Below are 23581 nucleotides of genomic sequence, written 5' to 3' on the forward strand. Positions count from 1 at the left end.
GTTAAAATATTAAAAAAATATATATTTAAAAAACTGTAATAAATGTCACATGTGTATAATCTAATGGAGGGGGGGGATAATAAAGACGTTTTACTTATAGTTAAAAAGGAGATATTTTTTTCAGTGTCCACAACTGGTGGCCAATTCGTTTCTATTATTCAAGGTGGACATATCAGGTCTGCAAATAATAATATACTTTTCTACCAAGCACAGGTTACATCTTTTACCTCTAACTGAATATGCACTACTCTTCACAAGGATTTTCCATGAGACAGAATAATTGATATTCTTGTCTACCAATGACCAAATGTGGCGGCTTAAGGCCGTTGCATTTTTCGCATGCTCATTTCTGAAGCTACTCATATGGGCATCAAACCTAATTTTAAAAGGGCCCTCTGTTACTCCCACATAAGTGCCCACATTGCAGTTGTCTTCTCTTGTCACTAATGCCTGGTAGATGACTCCCTCTATCTGGCATTTTCCTTCAAGAGGACACGATGCCTTAACACGGCATTTGCAGTTGGAGGTGCTTGGTTGAGGTGAGGGGGTGTGTGCCTTGGCCATGATGCTTGTGTTGCTGCATGCCAAATGTTCACCAGGTTATTTCATCCCACAACACAAGCATCATAGTGATAAGCTGGCAGAAAGGAATACAAACATGGCTGCCGAAGAACTTCTGTTTGCTTCAGCCTTAATGGCCGTTCTATAATTACATTATGAACCAAGATTTTATTAGAGATCAGTGATCAGCTCTTTCACACTAGCCATTTAGGCCCCTTGTTTTCAGTAATTTCCAGGGCTAATCATGAAAAGTGTTAATTAACCTTGCTCCAGACCAGGATCAGTTAGCTGAGCGGGCTAAAGGCGGTTCTAGCCCACTCGACTATGAGCAGTGTGGAAACTCTATGTTGTACAAGCCTTGAAGCCGGATATGCCTTATGTTGTGGCAAACAAAAACAATACAATTTCTAGCTCAGTGTGGCATGTTTTGTATAACTTAATTTTACATTTTATCCCACAATGATGGAAGTAAACATGGACCAAAAATGTAAGTAAAAAAATATGTGTTAATTGGAGTTGAACAATTTCCATCCATCCATTATCCAAGCCACTTATCCCAACCAGGGTCACGGGATGTTGGAGTCTATCCCTGCAGTCACTGGGCGGCAGGTGTAGAGACACCCTGGACAGGCCGCCAGTCCATCACAGGCTGACACACACACACACACACACACACACACACACACACACACACACACACACACACACACACACACACACACACACACACACACCTCGGGACAATTTAGTACAGCCGATTCACCTGACCTACATGTCTTTGGACTGTGGGAGGAAACCAGAGCACCCGGAGGAAACCGACGCAGACACGGGGAGAACATGCAAACTCCACACAGAGGACGACCCGGGATGACCGCCAAGGTTGGACTACCCCGGAGGCTCGAACCCAGGACCTTCTCGCTGTGAGGCGACTGCACTAACCACTGCGCCACCGTGCTGCCCGTTGAATGATTTGTTCTTAAAAACTTAAAGAAGTTTCAGAATATTATTATCCTACAGAGCCACCTCTTCTTTAACATGAAAATGACGGATTTCCATCACTTAATACAACCTCGATGCACTTCCTGTCATAAAAGGACCATGCTGATGATTATTTCTAAGCACAAATCACAAGTATCTTCACTCTGTTCACTTGTGAACCACAAGCTGCTGTTGAATCACAGCCCAGGATAGGCTTTTTAAGGGGTTTCCAAATTTCACAATATAAATACAAAGTCAGATCAAGGAAAGCTCTGGCACTCCCAAAGAGAGAGGAGCAGTAGCAACAAAGAGAGAGGCGTGCTGATGAGAAGAAGTGAGAGGCTTTTGAGCTTAAGAAATCATGGGTCGTGTTTTGGTTTGAAGCCCTGGGTGATATACAAAGGGAAGCACAGTTGAGAGCTAAGCAGCAGATTCCCGCTCATGGAAGGCACTCGAAAGAATGACTCGTGTTAGCCTGTAGCTTATTGGGTTTTGTTCTGTCTTCAATATACAGTCCTTTTTTTCTTTTTGCTTCAATTATTTTTGTCTTTCCGATATTTCAGTCACTTAAAGTTGACAGTTGGGATCAGGAAAGTGAGCCGAGGCAGGGTGTGAAGCCAAACACATGTAACAGGCTGCTTCAACAGCAATGGCTGCTGTGCAGCATATGTGAAATGGGCAGGGGGGTACAATGTACAAATATACATCAATGTGCAAAGCATAAGCATTTCTTCAAGTATCTCAACAACCAGACACCAGAAAGTGTCAGTAAACATAAATCTCAAGGCATCCAGGTAGTGTAGCGGTCTATTCCATAGACTACCAACACGGAGATCGTCGGTTCGAATTCCCGTGTTACCTCCGGCTTGATCAGGCGTCCCCACAGACACAACTGGCCATGTCTGTGGGTGGGAAGCCGGATGTGGGTATGTATCCTTGTCGCTGCACTAGTGCCTCATCTGGTTGGTCGGGGTACCTGTTCGGGGGGAAGGGGGAACTGGGGGGAATAACGTGATCCTCCCTTGCGCTACGTCCCCCTGGCGAAACTCCTCATTATCAGGTGAGAAGAAGCGGCTGGCGACTCCACATGTATTGGAGGAGGCATGTGGTAGTCTGCAGCCCTCCCCGGATCGGCAGGGTGAGTTGAGCTGAAACCGGGACGGCTCGAAAGATTGGAGTAATTGGCCAAGTACAATTGGGGAGAAAAAGGGGAAACAAAACAAAACATAACTCTCATCTGGGTGATTCTCACTTGGATTGTCTCACTCTGTTGTATGCTGAGCACTGCAGGAAAGAGGCATACTGAATGTGGCTCTACACAGTCAACTGAATTAAAAAGGGCCATGTCACTCACCAGGAAGTGTCCGATGAAACATATGAAAAGGATCAGTGAAAGAGCAAGGAAAGACATTCCAAATGATATTCCCAAGACTGCCGTTCTAAAAAGGGGGGAAAAATAAATAAAACAATTTCTCAGAAACTTGCCTTTAGAAATATGTAAAATTTGGAAGTAAAATATGCATGCCATTTTCACCATAACACTAAATCATGGATTCAAAACATCAAGTAACAAACATTTGCGCGACTTCTGGAAACACTTACTTTGGCAGGACCAAAATCTGCACAATGAATATGCAAAAAAAGATCAGACAGGCGCAGGTGATGTAATATTTAAAGGCTGGCAAGGTTGTTGCCCTGTACTAAAACAAAGAGAGGAAGAAGAGGCCAATTTTAGAAAGGGACCCTCAGGAAGCAATATTCATATTACTTGAAACACTCTAATCTTTGACAAATATGACAGACGTGTCTGCCTGTGACAAGCCTGGTTTTCCAGGGAGTCGGGTTAGGGCAATGTAAAAAGGGGCAGTGAAAATATGATCTATGATTCCCCTTGAAGCCACAACTCGGACACATCCACTGAGGTGTGGAATGATGCCGGTCTACTTGAGCTGACTCTTACCTCCTTCTCTAAGGATTTGTTGTGAAAGAATAATGATATTCTCTGAATGTCCTCGGACTTCAGCCACTGTCTGGAAGCAAATGGAGACATGGTGAAGGAGCAGAAAAAAAAACTAGAAAAAAAGAATCCCATTTATTAAAATTTGTGAAAACAAGGAACGTGTTTAAGATGTTAACACAAATTATATGCCATAATATGTGTTAACATTGTGGGTGCTCTTCCTTACATCATTCCCCCTTCATCACTCAATTATGGAGGGCTTTAACTTGCGTTTTTAGATATTAGATTCTTTTGGCATGGGCAAAATTTTCAAAGATTTGTGCCTATCCTTTACTTTTTTTCACATTCATGTTGAATAGAGTAGTATAAAAGATTATAAAAATGGCATAATTCTCCCTTACTTTTGAGAATTTATCCCATCAAATGTCCGGATCATCCTTTCATTAAGTTCCTCTTCAAACCGTTTCTTCTGAGACTTTGTTCTTTTTGGGATAACAAGATGAAAAAGAGACAGCGATTTCATGATTTATGATCATATTAGTCACACTTATCAAGGCTTCTGGCGGGGTCTAGTACTGCTAAACAGCCATCTCTGGCTGTGTAATGCTCGGCCATGTAGAATAATCCTTGCCAAAGCTGTGAAGAAGTAGCAGCTTACCTCTCTGATCTCCTCTGGAAGTGATACTGCCCCATTGGCACATCCTTGGCATGGAGCATGAGAAAAGAAAGCATGGACTTTAACTAACTCAAGGAGGGCTTTTGTAATCTAACATAATAATGTATAGATTACCTTCTTAATCATCCACATTTAATCATAATTGTAGAAGAAATTACTCACAGCTGTGTTGATCTTTCCATTCTCGTTGGTCATGCTGTCTCGGTGGTGCAAGTTGGCAAAGGGCTTGGCAGCTCCCCAGGACTCCAGGTACCGGGTCATTCTGACTGAGGCCCTCATTTTTGCCCCATCTATGGTGTGTCTGGGCCGGTAGTGGTACTGTGGGCTGCGACGCTCCACCTGCACAGTGAAACAAAAAACAACCAAATAAACAAACAAACAAGCAAACATATGTGGAATCAAAATAAAACGCATACATTTGCACTTCTATGATTGTGCTACGATTGTATTGTCATTTTATGTAAAGCACATTGTGTTGCCCTGTGTATGAAATGTGCTATATAAATAAAGTTTGAATTGACCTAACATGATGGGAGAGATGTACGTACTTCTTAAAGATCATGATATTTTACATTCATATTTAGATCTGAGTCCAGTGTCAAGTAAGATTCAACTCTCTGTCTCTACTGTTAACTACACAGTATCAATGACATCATATGGTAATAGTCTATATGAATCCATGGAGGATTTTGGTTGACCTCATCCCCCCCCCCCTTTTTCACTCCAATTGTACTTGGCCAATTACCCCACTCTTCCGAAATGTCCCGGTTTCATCTCAACCACTCTGCCGATCCGGGGAGGGCTGCAAACTACCACATGCTTCCTCCGATACATGTGGAGTCTCCAGATCATGATATTTTAGATTCACATTTAGATCTGAGTCCAGTGTCAAGTAAGATTCAACTCTGTCTCTACTATTAACTATACTGTATCGATGACATCATATGGTAATAGTCTATATGAATCCATGGAGGATTTTGGTTGACCTAATTCCCCCCCCCCTTTTTCACTCCAATTGTACTTGGCCAATTACCCCACTCTTCCGAACTGTCCCGGTTTCAGCTCAACCCACTCTGCCGACCCGGGGAGGGCTGCAGACTACCACATGCTTCCTCCGATACATGTGGAGTCGCCAGCCGCTTCTTCTCACTTGACAGTGAGGAGTTTTGCCAGGGGGAAGTAGCACGTGGGAGGATCACGCTATTCCCCCCCAGTTCCCCCTCCCCCCTGAACAGGCACCCCGACCGACCAGAGGAGGCGCTAGTGCAGCGACCAGGACACATACCCACACCTGGCTTCCCACCTGCAGACACGGCCAGTTGTGTCTGTAGGGATGCCTGACCAAGCTGGAGGTAACACGGGGATTTGAACTTGCGATCCTCGTGTTGGTAGGCAACAGAATAGACCGCCACACCACCCGGATGCCCACAACTGACCTCATTATTTTGTAACTTGTTTTTTTCTCTCAAAATGTGAAGACAAATGACATTTCTGAGTTCCTTTTTGCATTCTCTATATGTCAAGTCAATTTTATTTTTATAGCCCAATATCACAAATTACAAGTTTGCCTCAAGGGGCTTTACAGCAACCCAACATCATGTCCATAGACCCTCGCATCGGATAAGGAACAACTCCCTAAAAGTGGACTTGTTTGAACATGATTCTCAGCTTTTATACTACCTTTGGATTGATGACTAGGTAGGTAGTGACTCCATGCTCCTTCAGGTAGGGGTCTCTTTCTTGTCCATCCCCATCCTCCACCTTATAGGCACCATCCAAGTTATCCAGTGTTACAGATGTGATGTGGACTCGCCTGAAAATTCCATGAGACAGTCAATAAGTTTGTTCATTTCATGATTACCATTTTAAATCAATTTAGAAGTGGCTTTTATTAAAATGATCTAAAATGGTACAACATGCCATTATGGAAATTGTATTGGAAAAAAAAATCAAATGTTTTTTTCTTTTTTCTTCTTCCAATGTCTTGATGCATGCTCAATAATCCAGGTAAGGAAATTGCAGAAACTTGAATCAGTTCATCAGCACACACTGTTTAGTGGTAGGAGAAATGTTTCATCTCTCATCTAAGTGACTTCGTCAATTGGGACTGATGAAGCCACTTAAATTAAAATAATGATGGATGGATTACATTTATATAGCGCTTTATCTCGATACGCAATGTGCTTCACAGTGAAGGGAGTAAACTCACCTCAACCACTACCTATGTGTAGCACCCACCTGGGTGATGCACAGCAGCCATTTTGCACCACAACACTCACCACACAATTTAATTTAGCAGACACTTTTATCCAAGGTGATGTACATCTGAGATGTAGTTGGCTTGTACAACATTAGGAGTCTATGCCACGGACTCTTACTGGAGTCTCGTCCCAATCGGACTTTGAACCCCCAATCTCTGATGGGAAAGCCAGTGTTCTTATGTACTGAGCTATCCAGCTGCTCCACACATCAGCTTGAGATGGACAGGAAGGACATCATTGAGCCAATTACACTGGGAGATGATTAGGTGCCCAGAGGGGTATAGCCAGGTTGGGAATTTTACCAGGACACCGGGGAACCCCCTACTCTTTGCGATAAGTGCCATGGGATCTTTAATGACCACAGTGAGTCAGGATCTGGGATTAACGTCTCATCCGAAGGACAGCATCTCCTACAGCACAGTGTCTCCGTCACTGCACTGGGGCATTGAGATATTGTTTTATTAGGACCAGAGGGAAGACTGCTCCTACTGGCCCACCAACACTACTTCCAGCAGAAACTTAATTTCCCCATGAGATCTCCCATTCAAGTTCTTCGGTGCTCCAGTTTCCTCCCACAGTCCAAAGACATGTAGGTCAGGTAAATCGGACATACTGAATTGTCCCTAGGTGTGAATGTGTCTGCCCAGTGATGGACTGGCGACCTGCCCAGGGTGTTTCCCTGCCTTCCACTCAATGACTGCTGGGATAGGCTCCAGCACCCCACGACCCTAATTAGTAGCTTGGAAAATGGATGGATGGATGGATGGATGGTCTCCCATCCAAGTACTAGCCAAGCCCATAAATCGATGAGTGATGAAACGTTTCTGCCACTAAACATTGTGTCCAGATGAACTGATTCAACTTTCTGGGATTTCCTTACCTGGATTATTGAGCATACGTCAAGACATTTTGACTAATTTTGGTGAGGATTGCCTTAAACATGTTCATGAGTACGAGCGAACAGTGTGTAAGATAGCGGATTACAGGAACCACCTGAGATTCAGCCTCAAGTGCAGACAGAGCAGCACCTAATTTTGTACCTAAGAACCTGCAAATGAAATCTTCTGTCAAAGGCCACTGAGCTACCAAATCCTCCAGAGGGAACAGAGCCAGCTGTTGAATGAACGGGTGAGACCAACTAATTTTACCACCGATGCTTTGAAAGCCAAAGAGGAGCAGATCCAACAGAGACTTACGTCGGGTCTACATAAAACCTCTTTCCAACATGTGATTGAGTTGACGGAGAAGGCTCGTCTAGCACAACATCGAAAGTCAAAAACCAGGCAGCAAAAGAAGTTTGGCCTACCTGCTGCATGCCAGGGATATTGACAGGACAATGGACGACACCCTCAATGGCAGGCAGAGACAAGTGGATGAAGAATTGAAGAATCTCTCCGATAGACAACTCACCCAGGCGGGATGTAAGATATACTTGCTAAGGGGTTTAAGTGTGCTCTCACACCGAGGCAAGTCCTGCTAGTGGAACTGATCACAGCCACGGAATCTGTGATCGGTAACAACAACATCACAGACCCAGAAGTGGAGCAACTGTGGATGAAGGTTTCATCCTGCCTCACCAATGCGAAGCCGCCGCCATCCAACATCAGTAGAGATGAAAGGAATGCACTCACGGCTCTCAGTACAGACAATAACATCTTCATCCTTCCGGCGGACAAAGGTAGATGCAATGTTTTATTAAACGAGACTATCATGAGAAAATGATGATGTTACTTAGTGACATAAATACTTATTAGCCCCTGAAATGGAATCCAGGTAGTGGTTACAAGAAAAAGGTGATAGATTGTCTGAAGTTGTTAGAACAGGACATTGCTATTGACAGAATTTTGTACCACAGATTATACCCAGAGGAAGCTACACCTAGTCTGTATGGTTTACCTGCGAAATATAAACAGGATGTGCCATTACAGCCTATTGTTTGTATGATTAACTCAGTGACCTATATTATCTTTAAGTTTCTGACATCTATTCTTAACCCGTTGGTAGGCAATACTAAACATCACATTCAGAACACTATGGATTTTGTGGATAAGGTGAGGGACATCTCTCATGATGTTACATCCCTGTTCACGTACATTCCTGTTGCTGAAGCAGTGGAGGTTGTCCCTATGAAATTACAGGACGACCCCACTCTTAGCAATAGGACCATCCTTAACACTGACCAAGTGTCTCTGTTCCTGAAGATGTGTCTTCAGTCCATGTACTTCACATACAGGGGACAGTACTATAGGCAGAAATATGAATGTGCTATGGCTTTCCCAGTTTCACCTACAGAGACCAACTTGTATATGGAGGAAGTGGAAAAGAGGGGCCTGATGTTATATCCAGGGGCACCACCTAGCCATTGTTTCAGGTATGTGGACGATACCTGGGTTGAAATTAAATCTCAGGAGGTACCACATTTTACTGATCACATTAACACTATGGACAATTACATCAAGTTCACCAGGGGGGATGTGAAAAATAACAGGTTAGCCTTCTTAGACTGAAATGGTCCTCATGGGAGTCTGCATGCAAGGCCAGATGAGGATTACAGTATGCATCTCTTGTCCATGTACTGATCTGTCTATTGTCTCTGATAAACTGATGATTGCCACTTGTCTGTGAGTTTGTATATGGTCTGGGTAGATTGTAAAACTGAATTGCCCTTCTGAGATAAATAAAGTTGTCTGAATCTGAATCTGGAATTACAGTTGGTGATGGGGGACATTTGATTGTTGATATTTACTGTAAACCAACATGTACTGATCAGTACTTAAAGTTTGACTCTCATCTTCCACTTGAACACAAACTAGGAGTCTTCAGGATGCGACACAACCGAACTGACAATGTCACCATCGATACAGCAGCCGGGGAAGGAGAGAAATCCTAGGCCCTGGTTAAGTGTGGTTATCCTACCTGAGTGTTTGTCAAAGCCAGGAGGACAACAAAATTGTCTACCAGCCGATTGGAGAGAGGAGAATGACAACCACTGCCTAAGCATAAACCTGCGGTGATTCCATATGTGGCGGGTGTGTCGGAAAAGTTGAGACGCATATTTTCCGAACACCACATCTCAGTTGCTTTCAAACCACAAAACATGCTGTGCAAGAAATTGGTCCACCCCTAGGATTAGGTCCCCCAGCACAAACAGGGCAATATAAAGTATGTTGTTAAGTGTCGGGAGGATTGCCATGAATTCTATATCGGGGAAACCAAACAGACTCTGGTGAAGAGGATGGCACAACACAGAAGAACTACCATGTCAGCGGTACTCTACAGTCTACACACATTTACAGGCCAGTGGCCAGTCTTTCAAGGATGAGGTCGTGCCTATCCTTGATAGGGAGGAACTCTAGTTTGAACGGGGAGCCAAAAATGCCATCTATGTGACTAGAGAATGACCATCCCTGACCCGGGGGAGGGGGGGTGGGGCTAGGCGCTGAGAGTACATCTGTCGCCATCTTAAAATGCTGTGATTGCAACTATTCCCCGATCCTCTGTAAATAGTACATGTGACCATTGTAACTCTAGTTAATGGTCACGGCAATTTGTATATGATTTTGGTGTAACACAACTGTGCTGGTTTCAGTCATTGTGCAAATGTGCTGTTTATAAGGATGGGGGTACCTGCAGTTAGCTGAGACTGATGAAGTCACTTAGATGAGTGATGAACTGTTTCTCCCACTTAAATGACCAAGACGGTCATTATGACTGTTTTTGGATTTTCAAAGTTTAATAACTTTGTGGGGGGGGTATAGACCTCCTACTCCCTGAATTCTCCTAAAATTGCATATATTTGCATTAAAATTAGTTTTAGATCAATCGCACAAAAAAAGTGATCTACCTAAAACGACCATGGATGGTCAACATGACCATCTCATAATTTGCGCGTGATCATGCGAGTCATGTCACTATGACGCGTTTTGGTCGCATCATTTCCTTCGCTAAGTTCATTGCTCTGTCCCAGAAAAAAAAACAAAAACAAAAACAAAAACCAGGCATTCTCCAGTGCAGAGAAATAGTCTAAATTTGATTTTTGGTTATTGCCGTTACAGACGCACCATGACTACCACCAACACGTTGCAGTATTTACAGGCATTGGGAAGCCGCAATTTTAAATTGTTTGAAAAATAGTATCCAAACTACTTATCCTGCTCTCAGGGTTGCGGGGATGCTGGAGCCTATCCCAGCAGTCATTGGGCGGCAGGCAGGAGACACCCTGGACAGGCCGCCAGGGCCTGAGAGCAGGATAAGTGGTTTGGATAATGGATGGATGGATGAAAAATAGTATTAAAAGTTCTTAAAATGTTAGTTTTGGTGTCATTTAGTTTCGTAACAGACATACTAACATATGTAATGCCTTAATATCGCAATTGCGTATTTATCTTGACAGAATATAGACTTTAAAAACCACGGTGATCAAAATGACCTCCCACGGTCGTTCTAGTAGTTTTAAAGTTTCAATCATTGTTTGAGACTGTTTTAATATTTATTTTCAGTTCTTTTTTTTTACATTTCACCTTTTATAGACCTTGTTCGTTTGTTACATTAGCAATATGTGTTTTCCATTTTGTTTTTCAGGTAATATTTTCACTTTTTCAATTTGCTATTCAAGTTCAACCATGTATCTCTGAAGTTTAAATTGTTTAAAAATAGTATTAGGATTGTTAAAATGTTAATTTTGGTGTCAGTTTCATAACAGACGTACTTACATATTTAATGCATTAAGATCTCAACTGGGTATTTGTCTTTACAGAATATAGTTAAAAACTGGCAGTCATTTTGACTGCCTATGGTCATTTTAGGTAGGAAAGAAATCCCGGTCGTTCTAGTTCTGTACAAATGAACTGATTCAACTTTCTGGTATTTTCTTCTAATCTTCTTCCAACGTGTACTTACCCTGGTACACCACCTGCCTCCATGTGATTGGCGAGTGTGACATCATGTGACCAGACATCATATTGCCATTTCTGAAGGCCAATCACGCCGCACAGGACATTCCCAGAATGCACTCCAACACGCATGTTGATGTCTACTCCGGTGGCATCTCGTACTTTCCTGTGTTACACCAAAAAGGAATATTTACCAAAGTTGAGTGTGTGTGTGTGTGTGTGATTCAGGTGTCACCACAAGCCGCCAGACACAAACAAATGTACAGTGATAACACACACACACACACACGCACACACACACACACACGCACAAACAAAGGAAAAAAGTTTGTGTAGTAAGCATAGATAGTATGTATGCAGTTTCACTTCAATTAATTCAGGAAACTTTTTCAAAATCAAAGTATTGATCATTTTTTAGAATCAGGTTATCATCCAATCATTTAAAAATAATTAAGAGTGAATGCTTCATATAAATAGAATTTTTTAAATCACCTTTGGAATTGAATGAACTAAATTTCAATCCAGAGCACGGAGGCAAACATACAAGAATACAATGCACATGCATGTAATTCTGCACATGTACGGTGCATGTCTGAACAGAAATAAACTCAAAGGTGATGCCATCAGCAGACTGCATCATATCAGTTGTTGGTAATCTAAGAAACAACTGTGGGGATTTTTAGCTCTGCGAGAGACCTCATCTGACATCCTATTAAAGACCCACAACAGATATAAAATATGAACATTCAGGAAACACATAAAAGTTCACACTCAAACTCTAAAATTGCATTCACAAAAAAAAAAAAGTTTGCATACAGTGTCCTTCAATCATTTCCTTCTCCTTCTCTGTATTATCACTGTTTTTACTCAGTTACTCTTTATGGTGTCTGTCTGTGCCATGCTCTGCCATCTTTCTGCGATCTGGACATAGGATCACAAACGTACCACTACTGCTCTCCAACACTTTTGATGCAGCTAAATTTGTGATAGAAAAAAGGCCCTCTACCTCTGAGCAAATGGATAGTCAGTAATTATCCATATTTCAGGCTGGGCTGTTACGGACGTGCAATAAAAAAAAAAAAAGCTCTTTGCCTGAAGGCAGAGCCTTAACAAGTTGCTAATTTGGGTGTTCAGATGTAGTACCTAACAATTTCAAAGTCTAATGAGACTCTTGAGAGTCTGCAGGAGTAGCCAAATTTTAGGAGACATATCATCATTAATCAAATACAATAATGTGAGAAGAAAGTTTTAATATCACTCTATGAGGAAGATAAAGCAAAACACTCAGCCCATGTTTCTGTGTTTGATCCTTAAATTACATTTCATTTCACTTAAATGAAAAGTGCTTCCAGCTATTCTTTGAATTCGTTGTCTCAACTGTCACGCAAATAAAGCCTACAACTTGCATCTATATTACTTTCACAGTGCAGGAGTTTCATTTCAGGGATGCTTGCTTGTAATCTGAACAGCGGCAACAGAGCAGCAATGTAAAAAAAAAAAAAGACTGTGAAAAGGAAATGTTTTTTCCCCCGCTTCCTTTAAGTTTAACATTCAGTTCTGGACCTCTGGTTGGCAGCTGGATGGAGTAGAAGCAACATACAGGCGCTCCTGCACACTTTTTAGTTTTTCACTCCTCCACATCTTTACTTCACAACCAGTGTTACATATTTTACATTTTTCTCTTCCTTTTTTTTACATTTTGTTTAAACAAGGTTTACTTTCAATTTTCAAAACACACCCACAACTACAACCCACACACCCACCCTCCCCACAGGCCTATATACAACATCCCCCACCACACCCCTATCCCGCCTGGTATGCCACCCGAAATAACATGAATTAAATTAAACCATAAAAAAAACTAACAAAGTAAACAAGTGACAAGCATAAATTAAAGGAACAAAAGGGGAAAATTAATTAAAAAAGGAAGTAAATAAAGAAGCAAAAGGGAAAAGGAGAATAGAAGAGAAAGGGTTGAGAATTAGATTGCAAGCCCATCAACCCCAGCCACCAGTAGAGCATCTAACCCAGGGATGGGCAAACTTTTCAGCTCAAAAGGCCACACTGGGTTTTAGAAATTGAAAGGCGGGCCACTTATACTAGTTGATGAGGGGGAACAATTAATTAGCATAAATTACATGAATGTGAAATCTATTTCCCAAAAAGTAATGAAAATAAACTCACCCCCGAGTGCTTGATTTAATGGGAACAGTGTTGCTGGTCACCCTTTTTTGCGAGCGCATCAAAGTCCAGTGTGAATTTTGTTGTGGCAATTCACAGGACAGAGCTCAAGTGTTCATCAGTAAGCTGGGATCTGTGACGTGCTTTGTAAGTGTTCATCACACTGAACGTTTGCTCACACATATACACTACCGTTCAAAAGTTTGGGATCACCCAAACAATTTTGTGTTTTCCATGAAAAGTCACACTTATTCACCACCATATGTTGTGAAATGAATAGAAAATAGAGTCAAGACATTGACAAGGTTAGAAATAATGATTTGTATTTGAAATAAGATTTTTTTTACATCAAACTTTGCTTTCGTCAAAGAATCCTCCATTTGCAGCAATTACAGCATTGCAGACCTTTGGCATTCTAGCTGTTAATTTGTTGAGGTAATCTGGAGAAATTGCACCCCACGCTTCCAGAAGCAGCTCCCACAAGTTGGATTGGTTGGATGGGCACTTCTTTGAGCAGATTGAGTTTCTGGAGCATCACATTTGTGGGGTCAATTAAACGCTCAAAATGGCCAGAAAAAGAGAACTTTCATCTGAAACTCGACAGTCTATTCTTGTTCTTAGAAATGAAGGCTATTCCATGCGAGAAATTGCTAAGAAATTGAAGATTTCCTACACCGGTGTGTACTACTCCCTTCAGAGGACAGCACAAACAGGCTCTAACCAGAGTAGAAAAAGAAGTGGGAGGCCGCGTTGCACAACTGAGCAAGAAGATAAGTACATTAGAGTCTCTAGTTTGAGAAACAGACGCCTCACAGGTCCCCAACTGGCATCTTCATTAAATAGTACCTGTTAGAGCCTGTTTGTGCTGTCCTCTGAAGGGAGTAGTACACACCGGTGTAGGAAATCTTCAATTTCTTAGCAATTTCTCGCATGGAATAGCCTTCATTTCTAAGAACAAGAATAGACTGTCGAGTTTCAGATGAAAGTTCTCTTTTTCTGGCCATTTTGAGCGTTTAATTGACCCCACAAATGTGATGCTCCAGAAACTCAATCTGTTCAAAGAAGTGCCCATCCAACCAATCCAACTTGTGGGAGCTGCTTCTGGAAGCGTGGGGTGCAATTTCTCCAGATTACCTCAACAAATTAACAGCTAGAATGCCAAAGGTCTGCAATGCTGTAATTGCTGCAAATGGAGGATTCTTTGACGAAAGCAAAGTTTGATGTAAAAAAAATCTTATTTCAAATACAAATCATTATTTCTAACCTTGTCAATGTCTTGACTCTATTTTCTATTCATTTCACAACATATGGTGGTGAATAAGTGTGACTTTTCATGGAAAACACAAAATTGTTTGGGTGATCCCAAACTTTTGAACGGTAGTGTAGGTAGAGCCAAATAACACCAGCATCTTCTGTGCCATCTGTCGGCTGTTTAGAAACTTGGTCTCGTTCAGTGAGGCATAAAACTCATCCAGCTTGACGGAGTTGAACTTCTTCAAGACAGAGTCACACTGGAGATCAGTCAGCTCCAACTGCAGTTGCTGTGGTGTTGTCTCACAGTCGAGTGACAGGGGACACGACACCAGCTGCAGTGACTACTCAATCTTTTCAAAATCAGAGAATCGATGACAGAATTCTCCGTGCAGTTCGTTCAGTAATTTACTGTATTTCTTTGCATGCTGAGGCGCCTCTTTCAGCATTGCTAGTGTCGGGAAATGAGCGAATGGTTTGTTCATTGCTTGCCTTGAGAACAAAGTTAACTTGGCTTTTAAAGCTTTCACGTTTGAATACAGTTCATGCGCAAATACATTCTTCCCTTGTAGCTTCACGTTCAGCACGTTCATGTGTGCCAAAATGTCCACAGCGAACTCAAAATCGCAAAGCCAGTCTGCGTCGCTCAGCTCAGGAAAATCGTCGGCTTTCCCCATTGACTCCAAAAATGAGCCGATCTCCTCTCTGAGCCGCCACACTTTCTCCAAACTTAGCCAACGGACATTGGAGTGGTGAAGTAAGTCATGATGGTCAGCATCAGTTTCTTCAAGGAATTTAATGAACTGACGATGACTAAGTCCCCTCGCCTGTATGAAGTTCACAAGTTTTACAACTGGCTTCACTAGGTGATCAAGCTGCAGTACAGTCTTGCACAGAACTTCCTGGTGGATAATACTGTAATGATCACGGATGAATAGGCTTGGTAGCCCTTGGCTAACGGGTCGGACCCTTTAGTCGACTGGTTAACGTTGTCCCCCGCGGTGCAGGACATATGGGTTCGCGTCCAGACTGTGGCGGTTCCCGGACTGCTCCCCTGAATTCACTGCATTGTCGTCAGAAGTCGGATGCGCGCAGACGCGCTTCCCGAAAGATCGTCTCAATACAATGTAGGAAAATTACCTTCGACTCAGGGTGCTCTTCTTTCACCTTGCCCTGGATTCTTTTCAGCAGTCTTACATTTTTTCCTGTTAAATTTGGCGATCCATCTGTGGTGACATTCGCCAGTTTACACCAAGTAGCTTCAGCCTCTCAATGCAACCAGACACCCTGTCGTATAAATGTGATCCTCTCGTTGTGCCTTTCATGGACTCCATCGATAAAAACTCCTCCATGATTTCACAATTGTCATTAATTCCTCTGACAAAAATTAAGAGGTGTGCAGTGTCCTTTATGTCACTGCTTTCATCCAGTACCAATGAATAAAACTTAAAGGACTCTGCTTTCTTGATAAGCCCACAAACCAAGTCTCCATCAATTAGTTCTATACGGCAAGTCACTGTTCTGCGCGATAAGCTTATGTTTTCAAATTTGCTTTTGCTGTCTGGACACAGAAGCCTTGCTGTCTCCACCATACAGTCCTTCAAAAACTCTCCTTCTGAGTAAGGCTGCTCACTTTCGCTAATTTATAGGCCAGTAGATAACTTCCATTTGTGCTGGACTCCTGAATTGTAGACTGTCGCGTAAAAATATTTTGCTGAGACTGTAAACTAGCTGCTAACCTTGAAGCTGTGCTCACTCTTTCTTAGGATGACAAATTGCTAGCGTAGTTAGCATGGTGTAAAAGTGTCGGCTGATATTTTATTCCTTGCATACCGCAACATTTTCTTGACAAATCAGACATATGGGCTTTGATTGTACTTCAGTGAAAAGATGTTTTGCCGTCCACTGTTATTTAAAAGCCCGGCACTCACTGTCGCTTGTCGCTTCTTTGGTCCACTCATTTTGTGAAAGTAGGCGATTGCTACATTCTCTGATGCTCAATGCAAAAGGCAAAAGTGAAAGTCAGGTCAGGTGAAGAGATGAGTGACTCTTGGCCTCTACATTAGAAAAGGCTGGTTGTATTTGCAGTGCGCCATCCAGTGGAACCAACCATAACATATTGCAGGAAAAAAATAGTGAATACCAGTCATTTGAATTAATTATAGTATTAATTTAAATACCCCACGGACTGGATTAAACAGCCCAATGGGCCATATGTCGCCCGCAGGCTATAGTTTGCCCACCCCTGATCGAACTCCTCTACAAAGTCTAAAAAGGGCTTCAATGTCTAGTGGAATTTGGATACAGAGACTCTCATGGTATATCTAATCTTTTCTAATTTCAATGACTGCATAACCTCTGCTATCCAACATGTGAAAGTAGGAGGGAACCCTCCTTCCATTGGAGCAGTATCAATATACTTAATGAACATTTAACCAAGAACAATGCTGAAATTGCCAAAAGAGCTCGGTACCTACGCAAAGAGAAAAAAAATACAAGGAACATGGACTTCCAACTGCAAAATTTACATAAAGCTAAATGGTACACCTGAGCAGGCAAAAGAGTTCATGGTCAGGAGCTTGAAGAATCTGGACAAATTTACACAGGAGCGCAATTCTGTTGTTCTATTCATGTGTTTCTGTGTTTTGTGTTCTTTTTTACTCTGTTGTTTTTATCGATCTGACATCTCTTTTCTCCAAATCTTCACAACTGGCTTTACTATTCTCTGCTCCACTCGCACAATTCAAATGGTTGGTTATAACATGAATCAAATGCGCCCTGTCATTTTACCTAAACTAAATGTCTACAAAACTCCCTGGAAAAGGACTTAAAGTTGCCCACTTGAACATATATGTAGTCTGAAAAGTAAGGTAAATGAGTTGAGTACTACAATGTTTGAAAATGATCTACACATTCGTCGCAATTTCTGCAACTCATTTGGAAGAATCAATTCTCTCAATCAAATCATCGGTAACAATAAAATGGGAAAATTATATCATTTATTGAATCAGGTGATAGCTTCATCACCAAGCCCCTAGAAATTGCAAATTATTTCAACAAGTATTTCATAAGTAAAGTAAATACTATAAGAAATAACATGCTGGCTGTAAATGGTAAATTATCTGATTCAATTATATATGAAAAAAAAACATGTAGGACAAAGAATGTGAATTTGAATTTTCGGTCACTCTTGGAAATTGAAAAGCTATTGTCTGAATTAAAATGTGACAAACCCTGTGGTCATGATAATCGAGACAGTAGACTCTTAAAGATGTCAGCTGGAATTGTGGCTAGTCCTATATGTCATATTTTCAACCTGAGTTTTAATGAAGGAATTTATCCTCAAGTATGGAAGGTAGCTAAGGTCACCCCTCTACCAAAAAATAGAAAAGAATCATTCACTGGACCAAACAGTCGGCCAATCAGTATTTTACCTGTCTTGAGTAAACTTATGGAAAAATTGTATTTAAGCAAATTCAAAATTACTTTTTTATTAGCATAAATTCTGATCTTCAACATGCTTATAAAACTAGCTATTCAACATGCAAAGCTCTTACACAATCGACAGATGATTGACTGAAACAAATTTGACAATACATTATTAGCTGGAACAGTACCGCTGGATTTTAGCACAGTTTTTTATATCATCGACCATGAAGTGTTACTTATAAAACTAGCTATTTACGGCTTCAAACTCTCGGCTATTGATTGGATGAAAAGCTACCTATTCAACAGACAACAATGTGTCATGTTTAATGGAACTTTATCAAGTATTAAGACACTACAAGGCAGCGTTCTGCAATTTACGTAGACGACACTAAAATATATGCTTCCGCAAGGAATGCCACAGACCTGAGCTGTCTACTTCAAGATGAGTTAATTCAGATTTCTGAATGAGTCACTGAAAATAAGCTGAAACTGAATATACCCAAAACAATATGTCTTAATTGCTCAAAGCATGCTCAAAGAAAGGAACACAGACTATGTATTTCTTTGCAAGGTGCTGATATTGAACAGGTTAAGAAAGCCATATTGCTGGGGGTTACAACAGATGAACCACTCTCTGGCTACTCACGTTAATAATTTTATAACAAAAATGGGCATAAGTATTTCAATCATTAGGAGTGCCTATTTTCTAACTAACACAACTACTAAGCAAGTCATATAATCCCTAGTCTTGTCACATCTTGACTACTGCCCAGCAATCTGGTCAAACACATCTAAACAATAAATAAGTAAAATCCAGCTTACCCAAAATAGAGCTGCGAGACTCGCTCTGCATTGCTCAATTAGAAAGTGTTGAAAGAATGCATAATGAATTGTCATGGATGAGAGTCAATGAGAGACTAGCTTGTAGTCTGATTCTGTTTATAAAAAACACTTATATGCTATGTAAACCTGCTTGCTTCTCCTCTCAGTTATTGCTTACTAGTGATGGTCATGACTATGGCACTAGACATGCTTTGAGGGGTCATTTCACCTCGCCTACACCCAGAACTGATGCCTTAAAATAGACTGTAATGTGCAGGGCAATTGCCTACTGGAACAGACTTTGGCAACATTTGGCTTCAATTACCAGCAGAGTTGGATTCAAGAAGAGGCTGAGAGAATATGTAATGTAGAAAGAGATTGTTTTAGATTAGGTCTAATTTTTATGTCCGTTTACTGTATTCTGTTGTTATGAGTTATGTCTGCTTTATTTTAATTAATCTTTTTTTTTCTCATTTATGGTAACTGTTTTTGTCGAATTGGGTATTTTGGGTATATAGAATATCGTGGTGCTCAAAGCTGTTTGATAAGTTTAGTTTTGTGTGACGTTTCTGTTCATTGCTGTTATATTGATATATGTTGTTTTTGCTTGTTGACTTTTTAAATTGTAACTGTTGTACTGTTTGACCCCAGGAAGAATAGTCGCTGCTGAGGCAGTGATTAATGGGGATCTGAAATAAATAAATAAATGTCCTAGCTAATAGAGTGGGGTAGGCCAACAGATTTGCCTGAGTAGCATTTAAATGTTCACCAGCTGGAACAACCCCAAAGATAGCACTCAGGGGAGAAGGTTCAAGTGGGACACATACAATAGCAGCCAAAGCCTCAAAGATGGAATGTCAGAACTGAGTTAGTTTCGGGCAGGACCAGAGCATATGTAAGAGTCTGGCAGTGGCTTGTTTGCACCTGTCACATGTTGGGTCTAAATCTTGGTTGATTTTAGCCAATTTCCCTTTACACCAATGAAGGTGGTGCACTACTTTTAACTGGATTATGCCATGTCTTGTGCATATAGAGGAGTTGTGTCAGTAGTTGCGAAGAAGTCCCCTGTTCAGTACGTACTGTCTCTTTAATAGACCTCAGTACTGATTATGTCATCTCGTGAAGTCTCGCGGGAACAAGGTAACCAAAAGAGGTAGTTCAGAGGCAGCGGAATCTTCAGCCGTCAGAAGGGTGGATTTATTAACAAAATTAAACGAAGAAAAACACAAGAATAAAGTGTTTTGTGTACGGTGCACTGCTTGTCTTGTTTATGGGATGTGTCTATGTGTGATGACCAGCGGGTTGTGTGTCTAGACTATGTGTAAGTATTTACTCTACATGTGGTGCAGGATGTAAATGGCGTGTCCAATATATAAAATGTGCGTGCAGGCAAAGGTGTCCATGGTCCGTGATCCAAGATAGAAGTCCTAGAGAAGTCTGAGCGTGGTTTTCCAGGGTCTGTAATCCCTGAGAGGGAGTGAGTCCTTTAGAGGTCCAAATCCAATAGCCGGGAGTTCCAAGTGAGAGGTTAGGGTCTGTAGGAGAGGGTAGAGCTAGAGGGGTTCGACTGTCGCTTAGGCACGGTCTGGTGACGACACAATGGCTTGGCTGTGGTCTTGTAGATTGGTGATGAACTGCTCACTCGCAGGTGTGGTGGTTGTAGATTGTAGACAGGTATGTTGTTGTTGATTGTGTCTACGTGACGCTCTATGAGCGCGCGCAGACGTACCTGTTGTTTCAGAGTGCTTCATGACCTCACGAGTGGAGCCAGAGGGCCAAGCAGGGGGCTGAACCACAACAGGTAGTTCACAGTATGTACACAGAATAAGCGAGAACATGGCAGATAATCTCCTCATGGCTTCAGTATTCGCTGACTTCTGGCTACATTGCAGCCTTTGAGAGTATTGTGGTTTTACCCTACCCCTAATTCACCATTACAGGAAGTTGAACTGAATGTCGTCGTCATCGTGGTGATTGGAGGAGGAGTTATCTGTCTGTCGGCTCAGGTAGGGCGCATGAGGGTTACAGAACAGTAAAACGACAACTCCCAGGCAGACTGATCTACAGCAGATGAGACCAGTTCCACTGCTACATCGTTACGTTGCAGAGCAGGCCAACGACAGCACAGCAGTCTATGGACAGGTATACAATCATCATGGAACAAAACAAAGCACCATCTCACCACACCTTTGGTACCAGATCTAAGGCCTCCTCATTATCTAAGTGCTCTCATAGCTCTACTAGTAGCGCAGCGGCAGTCAAAGCTAGATCTGAAGCTGAGGCAGCTACAGCAGAAATCCAGTTTGCTGAAAAAGAGATGGAGATGAAAATGGCAAAAGCCCATTTGGATGCAGAAAAGGTATGCTTGGATGCATGTTTAAATGTACTAGATGTTCAAAGAGAAGCAGCGGAAGCAACAGCCAAAGCAGATGCCTTTGCAGCGACACTTGAGAATGATAACGAGTCAAGTTGTAATTACCACAGTGCGCGTACAGGTCAGTGTTTTGACTCCTCACATATTGAAGAGTATGTTCAAGAACAAGCTGAATTACAGGCTAGGCGTTTGACACCAGAGCTACAGCATGGGGACCTTACTCCTGCAGAAATCTCTTTGCAAAACAGGCTGTCCATGGGCAACATTCCTAGTGTCAAAGTGGATCTCTATCATCAACACACGCATACAGTTAAGAGAGAAGTAACTGACATCAACACAAACATTGCTAAGTTAAGCCCCAGCAGGCAGCATTCACCCAAAAAAGAAGTGTCTTACAACCCATTCTATATCTATAGTCAGCAACCAGACGATTATGATTACCCACATTCTCATTCTCACCAGTGCGCAGATCCACAGCTGTCAGCTGACCAGTACCATGCTCACCAGTATGCTGACCATCCACATGCACAACGTCCCCATGCTTACCACCATGTAACAGCAAAACAGGCAAACAGAGCTGAGCAACAGAATATAGCAGACTTTGTCAAGTTTATGGCAAGACGTGAACTCGTCACTATGGGTCTACTGCAGTTCGATGAGCACCCTGAAAATGACAGAGGATGGAGAGCATCATTCTTAAATGCAACCAGAGAACTCAGCCCGGCAGCAAATGAAGAGATGGACCTCTTAGTTAAGCAGTTGGAGTCAGCAGCAGCAGCACAAGTGAAACGCATAAGAGCTTTGAAGGTGAACAGCCCAGTAAATGGCCTCCAGATGATTTGGGAATGTCTCGATGAACCTTATGGAGGCTCCCGAGGTCATTGGGAACTCGCTACTAGAAAGAGTTGACAGTTTCCCAAAGATTTCTAATAAAGGCTACAAGAAGCTCAGACAGCTAGGATACTTACTGATGGAACTCCAAGCAACAAAATCAGAGGGACACCTTTCAGGCCTAGCATACCTAGACACGGCTCGAGGTATAAGTGGCATTGTGGAAAAAGCTATCATTAGCTTACAAGAAAAGTGGATGACACTGGGTTACACATACAAAACGCAACATAAGGTTGCTTCCCCACCATTCATGGTGCTTGTTGACTTCATCTGTCAGCAAGCAAAGATGCGTAACGACCCCAGTTTCTTCTTACCCAGTGCTGATAACAGTCAGCCAGAAAGAAACACTTTCAAGTCCACTAATTGAGTGTCCATCTCAGTCCACAAGACAGACGTTTCTCTGGACAACTCCCCAACAGATGATAAGCATAAGACAAAGATTGATCCTGCCAAGCTCTGTCGTATATATAAGAAGCCACACTCTCTGTACAAATGCCGTGTGTTTAGAGAAGCCCCTTGAAGATAGAAAATCCTTTCTGAAACAAAATGGTATCTGCTTTAAGTGTGTAGCATCGACAACACATCAAGCAAAGAACTCTGAAAAGATTGTCCAATGCACTGAATGTAACAGTGAACAACATCACTCAGCAACAGACCCTGTGCCTGCCAAAGAGTGCACAAAGGCTCCCACCCCTCCAGAGCAGCATGGCGGGGAGGAGAAAATTGATCCCCTCCCAGATGCAGTGTCATCCAGGTGTACTGACTTGTTCTAAGGATTGCCTCATCAAAATCTTTCCCAGTGGTCAGCAAAAGAAGGCAATCAAAGCCTGTGTGATTGTTGACGATCAAAGCAACAGTTCACTGGTGAGGGCAGACATCTTTACCCTTTTTGACATTAAAGGTGACAGTGCTCCATTCTGACTTAGAACTTGTGCTGGCACAGTCGAGACAGCTGGGAGAAGAGTGCAGAGGTTCAGTGTGGAATCAATGGATGGACAGGTCACCCTCCCTCTGCCAACCTTGATAGAGTGCAACCAGATTCCAAATGACCGTTCAGAGAGTCCCATGCCGCAAGCTGCCCTTGGTCATCCACACCTGCAGACTATTGCCCGCCAGATCCCGGAACTGGATCCTGAAGCCCCAATCTTGCTTCTGCTCGGAAGGGACATCATTAGGATACATAAGGTGTGTAAGCAGATCAATGGACCACATGACGCCCCCTGTGCACAGAAGCTAGACTTAGGGTGGGTTATAGTGGGTAATGTCTGCATCGGCAAGGTTCACAAGCCAGACAAAGCTAACATC

General features: G+C 42.2%; 1 protein-coding gene across 1 annotated transcript in view; it reads right to left on the reverse strand.

Moving 5' to 3' along the window:
- adcy2a (adenylate cyclase 2a) overlaps positions 1-23581 on the reverse strand; it is a 223558-nt gene that overhangs the window by 42455 nt on the left and 157522 nt on the right. The window contains exons 8-15 of the mRNA XM_056286380.1: positions 11336-11494; positions 5856-5988; positions 4338-4514; positions 4158-4201; positions 3901-3981; positions 3500-3569; positions 3142-3239; positions 2894-2978 (exon numbers count right to left, since the gene is read on the reverse strand). Coding sequence (XP_056142355.1) covers positions 2894-2978; positions 3142-3239; positions 3500-3569; positions 3901-3981; positions 4158-4201; positions 4338-4514; positions 5856-5988; positions 11336-11494 — 847 coding nt within the window. The remainder of the gene's footprint in view (positions 1-2893; positions 2979-3141; positions 3240-3499; positions 3570-3900; positions 3982-4157; positions 4202-4337; positions 4515-5855; positions 5989-11335; positions 11495-23581) is intronic.

Source organism: Lampris incognitus, chromosome 9 (genome assembly GCF_029633865.1).
Source record: "Lampris incognitus isolate fLamInc1 chromosome 9, fLamInc1.hap2, whole genome shotgun sequence".
Lineage (NCBI taxonomy): Eukaryota > Metazoa > Chordata > Actinopteri > Lampriformes > Lampridae > Lampris > Lampris incognitus.